The sequence below is a fragment of the Rhinopithecus bieti genome, unplaced genomic scaffold (genome assembly GCF_001698545.2).
Source record: "Rhinopithecus bieti isolate Rb0 unplaced genomic scaffold, ASM169854v2 scaffold_10656, whole genome shotgun sequence".
In the NCBI taxonomy this organism is placed as follows: Eukaryota; Metazoa; Chordata; class Mammalia; order Primates; family Cercopithecidae; genus Rhinopithecus; species Rhinopithecus bieti.
This window is the reverse complement of record NW_016806449.1, coordinates 97091-105563: the sequence shown is the minus strand read 5'-3', so window position 1 is coordinate 105563 and position 8473 is coordinate 97091. Positions and strand designations below refer to the sequence as shown.

The window sequence follows — 8473 nt, the reverse complement described above, 5'->3', positions numbered from 1 at the left end:
GGGGTGGGATGGGGGTAAGGGAGGAGGGGTGCAGGGTTGGGATGGGGGAGAGGGAGGAGGGGTGCAGGGGTGGGACAGGGGAGAGTTTGAGCCAGGGTGCAGGGGTAAGGCTGGAGGCTGAGGGTCACCCAAGTCCCGTGCATGTCCCTCAACTCTGCTGGTTCTTCCCAGTCCTCTCCTCTTTTTGGAAACAAGAGGCCAATTCAGAGAAGGGTGGCGCTTCCCTCTCGGACCCCATCTGAGGCCTGGCCTTACCCACCCTTTCCCCTGGAGACGATGGGGATGGGGACACGTCAGGCCGGCCTCACCTGCTGCGCCTGGGCGCTGAGGGTGTCATAGGCGATGCTCCCCACCTCCCAGTTCTTCACACGAGGGAACTTGGGCCCCTCTGGGGGCTGGGTTAGCGGGGAGCTCGGAGGGCTGTTGGGAGCCAGGGATAGAGTCATCAGGAAAGGGTTTGTTTCCTTTTGGCCTCCCCAGGTGTCACTCGGAGGCCACGGTTACAGCACTGGCGATCTCAAGGCCCACCTGCTGCATGCCTTCTGACATCCCCCATGCCTTAGGAGGTAGGCGTGAGCTGTGCCTCTGTTTATAGACCAGGGTCCTGGGCCACAGGGGCTGCTGGTGCTGAACTCCTGAGTCCCTGCCCAGAGGCTGAGTTTGCACCCCACCTGCAGCACCCACCTCACCTCTTCTGGAGATGGGGTGTCCAATCCCCACAAAGTTGCTATAAGCCCTACCCTGAGGGGGACAGAGCCTGGTGCTTGAGTGGAGGGAAGCCCTGCAGGGATTCCTCAGCCCTGATTTCCCTCCACACTCACACCCCCTCCTGACAGCAGCCCCTTGTGTGAAGGGAAGCCTCGCAGGTCTTATCACTTCCTCCCAGAGCCACTAGCGGCAGGGAGGAAGGGAGGGACTCAGGCCAAGGGTGCGCCTGAGCAGCAGGGCCCCAGCCCTCAGCCTTCCCCGCAGAGCTGCCTGCAGCCCCAGCCTGCCCCCCGGCCTGGCACCCCACCAGGCCTCTGGGTCCTTCCTCTCTACTGGGACCTCTGCCCCAGGGAGGACTCTTCTGGGAACTGCATGGTCCAGTTTTCGGGTGACAGCCACTAGGAGAGGGGGCTGGAGCAGGGGAAAAAAGCCTGGTGGCTCTGTCTTCTCAGTCCCCTTACCCCAAGGGCCTGAGTCTCCTGCCCAACTCTCTCCCTCTTCTGGGAGACCCCACCTTCTCACTCTCCTGTAACCACTGCTGTCAGCTCCTTTCTTCTCCAGCTAAATAATCGTCGCTGCAGTTGAATGCTTGCTGTGAGCTAGAAACTTACTACCCCACGGAGTAAGTATTGCCGTATCTCCGTTCTATAGAAATGGAGGTTCAGAGAGGTTAAGTAACTTGCTCAAGCAGCTCTTGGTGGCAGAGCAGCATTCAAACCCTGGCCGGATTCTATAGCTGGCACCCTTACTCCCAGCTTTCACCTGCTGACTCTGATCCTGGTCTCCTTTCTGAGCCTCCCAGACTATCCTGTTCTGTGCACACCGATAGCCCTTTTGCATTTGTGACCTGGCTCTCCTGGCTGGGCTACAGGTTCCAGACCTTCCCAGCCCCAAGCTTCAGGCCTTGACACCACCCTTGTGCCCACCTGCTCCTAGCTGCCTGGCCCTTACCTGTGTTCTGGCGCTGGCGGGGGTAGGGATGCCGGGGCCCGGCTGGGCTCAGGGGCAGAGGTGGCTGGGCCCTGCTTGCCGCACAGCCCAAGGCCCAGCCCCAGCCCCAGGCCACAGGGTGGCCCAGGTTCCTGGGCCACGCTCTTCAAGTTGCCCATGTCACTGTGCGTCCACTCTGCTGCCTGCTCCAGCAGAGCCCTGGCCTTTTCCTTAGGAAGAGGGAGGGGACCGAGAGGAGGGGGCAGTGGGAGGGGGCTCTCCAGTGCTGGCCCTCGCCCCGCCCCTGTCCCATACACAATGGGACAGGAACAAGCCCGGCTGGGAGGCTCTAAAGCCTCAGCTCCACGCCCGCCAGCCTGGAGGGTGGGGGGCCGGACGCCTGGGTTCCGCTGTGAGGACTGAGGCTGATAAGTGGGACCCAGGTGTCCAGCAGAGCCCTGGGGCTGCAGCGTGGGGGCTGGGGCGTGGGGGAGTGGCAGGGTAGAGCCACCAGGGGGTCATAAAGGCCCTTCTGTGATGTGGCATCAGACGGAAGGGACTTTGGCCTCACCCCTGTGAGCCTTCCCCTGAAGGGTCGGGCAGAAGGTGAGCACCCTTTCTGCAGCAGGGCATGGCATCCCACACTCTCAGTGACCACAGGGACCTCTAGGGTCACGCAGGTTCTCTCCTTCACCTCCCCTATACATACAAGAGCTCCTGGATCCCCACCTTTGAGTTCTTTTGGGTTCTTGGGGATAGAGGCCCAGCAAGGATGCAGTGACTTTTTGTCCTTGAGTCTGACATTAGGGTATCCCTTCCCCTCCCAGCCCCAATTTCCTGGAAACCCCACACCCCATGACTCAAGTGGGGGACACAAAAGAGCAGGAAGTTGCCATCCAGGGCCTCCACCCCCACCCTGTCATTCAGTGACGCATGCTTCCCAGGGCTGCAGGTCAGCAGAGACTAGGGCTGAGGCAGGGTCAGCCAGCCAGGGAAGAGCTTTATGCCTTGGCGAGAGCATGTGGGGCTAGGGAAACTACAGTTCCCAGAATGCAGGTGGGGCGTACCAGTGCTCTCAAAGCACTTCAGGCCAGAGTGCATGCTGGGGTTTGTAGTTCTGTGCCATCTTGGAGGGGCTGGAGAAAGGCCACTAGCTGGACATCTGGTCCACAGGGGTCGAAGCCTCATGATTTTGAGACCTCAGAGACTGAGAGAAAGTTCAAGAAAGAAATAGGAGCTGAGAGACTGGGAGAGGCAGAGACTGGGAGCGGCAGACAGACAAACAAACGAGAATTTTTGTTGGCCAGACTCCTCTGAAAAGCAGTGGAGGATAAGATTGGGGTGGGTCTGGGTGGGGGGCAGGCAGGCGGAAGGAACGGGCTGTGCTCAGAGCTCTGGGGTCACACCAAGAAGGTGGGGTCTGCCAGTTTTGGAGGGTGGAGGGTGAAGGGGCCTCATAAGCATGCAGAAGGCTGCTCCTGGACACTAGTGTGCCCTGCTGCCCCTGTCTCAGGAGGAGGGAGATGGAAGGGCAGCTTGGGCTTTGTCCCATGGCCCCAAACCTGAGGGCCACCCCACCCCACCACCTCGCCTTCCCAGTGGGGCAGGGGATGGGATCTAGCCCCTACTTTTCAGGCATCTTCCACCATGCTAGAGGAGACAAGAGATCCCAAGTCTGGCTTCAGCCACCACTTGAAATGTGCATGACCAAGGATGACTCATTTTCCTAGGTCCCGGTTAATGGAGCTGTGACTGGCATCCTCGGGGTCAAGGTGACAGCCAGTATCAGATGCTGACATCCTTCTGTCTTTTTTTTTTTTTAGACAGTCTTGCTCTGTCACCCAGGCTGGAGTGCATTGGCGTGATCTTGGTTCATTGCAACCTCTGCCTCCTGGAGTAATTCTCATGCCTCAGCCTCCTGAGGACAACAGGCACCCGCCACCACGCCTGGCTAATTTTTTTTTTTTTTTTTTTTTGAGACGGAGTCTCACTTCTGTCGCCCAGGCTGGAATGCAATGGTGCTATCTTGGCTTACTAAAACCTCTGCCTTCTGGGTTCAAGCGATTCTTCTGCCCCAGGCTCCTGAGTAGCTGAGATTACAGGCACCTGCCACCACACCTAGCTAATTTTTGTATATTTAGTAGAGACAGGGTTTCACCATTTGGCCAGGCTGGTCTCAAACTCCTGACTTCAGGTGATCCACCTGCCTAGACTTCCCAACAGGCTGGGATTCCAGGTGTGAGCCACAGTGGACTGCCATTGTCTTCTTGCCTGCACCACTGGCTGTGGCCTGTCCCTGTGGCCTCCTGACCCCTCCCAGGCCTTCCAGTCCCATCTGTGCTCCACGCTCTGCTAGATTCCTCTGGAAAGCAGGGCTTACCTTACGCTTTGGCTCTACCCAAAACCCTCAGCCAAGGCCAAAGCCGCTCCAACACATTGGCCTGGCCCTCATTTTCCTCAGTGCACTGCTTGAATCCTCTGTTCTAGACAAATGGGCTTTCTCATGTTTCCCTAATGGTCCTGTGCTTCCCTGCCCCTGGGCCGCTACTGTGCTGTTCCCTCCACCTCTCCCTTCCCCCTTTGACAAATGAAAATCTTTCTCTTCCTTGAGGCCCAGCCCGGGCAGCTCTGGAGGTGCACCACCCATACCTCCCTCCTAGAGAGCAGGTACCTGCTGCAGAAAGTGCTGGTGGCTGACAGCTTCCAGATGCCAGCCTTCAGTCCAAGGCCATGTGCTTCCCTGGAGGCTTGTGTAGGATATAATAAATTCCTCTTCTAAGGTTTTAGACTGTAAATTGTTAAGTACAATGAGTTCTGAGATCCTCTCCAAAGAACCAATGCATCAGTATGTTCAGCTCCCCTGTTCTTTGTTCTTCATTTTAAAGTTTAACTTCCACGTTCTCTTCATCTCCTTGCCCCTAGTTTCAGTAAACAACCCCCTCCTAGCCTCTATCACCTGCTCCAACCTGAGTCACTCCTGGTCACCTGCTCTGACCTGAGTCATCCTGAGTAACCTGTTCTGTAACCGTAGTTCCTGCCAAACTACTCACCCTGCCAATCCGGCTCGTACCCCTGCTCTCTTTAAAATAGCCAACTGCAATTAGTTTAGATTGTGTGGTCCAACCCTAGCCAACAGGGGAATGACACAGCAGTAGGGGCTACTTGCATTAGGGATAAAAACCCCTTCCCTTCCCTTGTTCAGGTGTGCTCTCGCCATTTCTCCATCTGTGAGATTCATCCTTCTCTAAAAGTAAAATTGCCTTGCTGAGAAAATTTATATCTGAGTGCTACTTCTTCTGTGGCACCGAAAAATTCTTTCTAACACTTAGACAGTAACTGAGCCCCAGGGTGTCTGTGGGCTTACCATCCCCTGCTGGGCTGATGTGAGGCCTTTCTTCTTCCCTCCCTTGCAGATGTGAGCCCAGCATTGTGGGCCAGATCCTGCCCCTGCCTGTCCCGCTCCTGCTCCCAGTCACTGTTATCTTTCTCAGGCATTGCCCTCAGTATTCCTCTTACGCTTCCAACTCCTGGGACCCTGCTTCCTGAAGGACCCAACCAACACAGCCGCAGGATGATTCCTCTGTGAGGCCTTCCTTACGTCCCCTTCTCCATGCTCCCTGGGTGGCTGTCACCCTGTCCACAAGGCCCTGGGGACAGCTCTTTCTCTGGGTTCTCCTGGTTGTGATTTCTGGGCAGCTTGGTCTGTGGGTGTGGGTTCTCACTTAAATGAACCTGTGTGCTCTGGAAGACACAGGCCAGTTCCCCTCTGTGGGGATCCTCTGCTGGGTTGAGCTCCTGCACTGAGCAGGATTGCTTTATACATTGGCTTGTTTTGTTGCAAATGTGTGCAGCCACCTGGGGACTGGAAGCTGTGTTCTGGAGGCAATGGAGAGGGGCCACTGAGAAGGGAATTAGCTGAGGCTAGATGGGTCTGGGTGGGCAGAAAGAAATCAATCTAGGTGAAGGGGAGGGGTCCAAGAAGGAGCACTCTGTGACCACAGGGAGGATGGGTTTACAGTTCAGTACAGCCAGCACTGAAGGCTGAGGGTCACAGGGAGGATGGGGTCCAGTTCAGTACGGTCAGCGCTGAAAGCTGAGGGTCAGAGTAGGCCTGGATTGGGTTTGAATTGGGGCGGAGGATGCCATGGCAGGGTCTTAAGAAAAGGAGGAAGAAAAAGTCAAACAGACAGGAAAAGTCAGAGGTGAATGCTCTCTGGACAGGGGATTCCCTGCTTCCCCTTTCTTGGGCCGTGGCCAGTGTTGTCCTGAGTGTCCTGCCTTCCACCAAGGTGCTCTGATGAGAACAGCTGATTCCCCCGCCTGTCGGAGGAGGCCTGCCCTCCCCAGGGCTCTGCCTAGTGCTGGCCTGCTCTATGCCTGCAGCCCTGCCAGGAATGACGCCGATGCATCTTAGTGGCTGATTGCTCATGTTGGTAACCATGTTTTAAAGAGTACTTTCCGAAAAAAGTTTTCAAGTTTGGAGATTTTGTATTTGGCTGAAAGAATTTCCATCTTAAATCATAAGATCTGAAGCTGAACGGGCTTTGGAGATGATTTGGTTGGGAACTGGGCCCCCTTGTCCCTGACAGTGGCTGTGCTCCTGCCTTGGGGAGGGACGGCCCAGTCCCCAGGGATAAGGTGACAGCCTTCTGTGGGTAAGGACCCCTCCCTGGGGGAGGGCTGTGCCCTGTGCCCGCTGCCCCCTCCACAACGCGGAAGAAGCGAAGAGGCGGCAAAGCTTGCTCCTGCCTTCCCTCTCAGACCAGAGTGCTGTGCAGGGCTGGGCGGGGGACGCCTTGACCTTGGAGGGCTGTGCTGGGAAGGGAAGGCCTTGGGCCTGGGGTGTGTGCATGGGGGCCTGGGGGGTGAGGGCAGGGGTGACTGAGCGGAAGTCCCTGACTCTTTATAGCCCAGCCCGGAGCTGTTCAGTGTGAGCTGGAAGTACCCCACCCTTGCACTATGAGCAGCTTCCTTCCTGCCTGCTGGCAAGGACGGGGTGGGGAGCAGGGAAAGGAGGGAAGGGAGGCGGGAGCAGCCGGAGAGGGGCGGGGAGCAACTGCGGCTAGGCGTCCCCCCTCCCGAGGATGTAACTCATGCTGAGTGCTGGGGGGCGGAGACATTTGCTCAGCTTCCAGATTGCAGAATTGCTGCTGAGCATTTGGTTAGGGCGTTGGGGAGGGTTCTGGGGTGCTGAGGGTTCCGGGCTGTGGACGGGGTTGCCTGTCTGAAGAGGTTCCTGTGTTGATCCTGGGCGTCCCCTGGCAGCCTCAGCCCTTCTTGAGACAGCCACATGAGGGCAGCAGAGAGCCGAGGAGGAGCGATTCCAGCACAGTCCTAGGATCAGACACCACGAAGGGAGGGGGAGACCCAGGGGATGCAGGGGGAGACCCAGGGGTTGGGCGAGGAGCCCACGGCGTGTGCCTCTGAGCCCACATCGGGTGGTGGGTCTACACCAGCCATCTGGGGTCCCAAGGTGGCTCATTTGGGCCCACCCCCAGAGGAGCAGGGGCCTCTTTATTGGGACAAATCCGCCCCTCACTGCTTCTTGCATAGACCACATGGGGTGTGTCAGACTGAAGGTTCAGGAGGTAACTTCACATACACACATACACGCACACACATACATCCATGCATGCGTGCACACTTTCTCACACATACATATATCCAAGCATGCATGCACACACATGCACATATACACACACATACATCCATGCATACTCTCTCTCACACCCAAATGTTTCGGGGAACGTTTGACTTCCCCACAAATTCATATGTTGAGATCCTAGCCCCCAAGGTGATGGTGTTAGGAGGAGAGGTGTTTGGGGTGTTGAGGTCGTGAGGGAGGAACCTTCCTGAATAGGATGCATGCCCTTAAGAAAAAAACCCCAGAGAGATCCCTCACCTCTCCATCATGTGAGGACACAGTGAGAAGGCGCTGTCTATGAACTGTGGGTCCTCACCAGACATGGAATGTGTCAGCACCTTGATCTTAGACTGCAGCGTCCAGAACTGTGAGAAATAAATTTATGTTGTCTTTAGGTCACCTGGTCCGTGGTGTTTTCTTACAGCAGCCTGAACAAACTGAGACACACACACATCCATCCATGCATGCATGCACTCTCTCTCTCAGGGCAGTGGTGTGGAAGGAAGAATCTAAACCTGAAGGTTGATCAAGGCCTGGAGGTGCTCACATTTCCCTTGGGAAGGTGAAAGTTGGTCCAGACCCCCAGGAACCCCCAGAGGCTGGCAGACCCCTGCCACTGCCAGGGTAAGGTCTTGGGTTTCCAGGTCACTCAGTCTGGCAGCCAGGAGGCAGAAGCGTCTCTGGAAGAGGTTCACCAGGCTCTGCCCCAGGGAGCCCACGTGAGGGCGGGGCGGCATCTCCCCGTCCCCCCTCCCTGCTCCCCAGCTGGGGAGCTCCCCATCTCACAGTTCTGTAGTTGCCCATGGGTTGTGCATCCTGGGCTCCCTCACTGACCAGACTCCTCATCTGGGCTCTGCCCCTCCAAAGCTAATTTGGGCCGAGAGCATCTGGGTGGATATGAAGGCTTTCCCATCCGTTGGAACTTGAAATTTCCCTTTTTTGGCCGGGCACGGTGGCTCACGCCTGTAATCCCAGCACTTTGGGAGGCCAACGCAGGCGGATCACGTGGTCAGGAGATCGAGACCATCCTGGCTAACACGGCGAAACCCCATCTATACTAAAAATACAAAAAATTAGTCGGGCGTGGTGGCGGGCGCCTGTAGTCCCAGTTGCTCGGAGGCTGAGGCAGGAGAATGGCGTAAACCCGGGAGGCGGAGCTTGCAGTGAGCTGAGATCGCGCCACTGCACTCC

General features: G+C 56.9%; 1 protein-coding gene across 1 annotated transcript in view; it reads right to left on the bottom strand.

Moving 5' to 3' along the window:
- Positions 1-1922, bottom strand: part of NOS3 (nitric oxide synthase 3) — a 26920-nt gene extending 24998 nt beyond the window's left edge. Inside the window, exons 1-2 of the mRNA XM_017876616.1 lie at positions 1660-1922; positions 309-420 (exon numbers count right to left, since the gene is read on the bottom strand). Of these exons, the coding sequence (XP_017732105.1) occupies positions 309-420; positions 1660-1817 (270 nt within the window). The 5' untranslated portion in view covers positions 1818-1922. The remainder of the gene's footprint in view (positions 1-308; positions 421-1659) is intronic.
- Positions 1923-8473: the final 6551 nt, after the last annotated feature.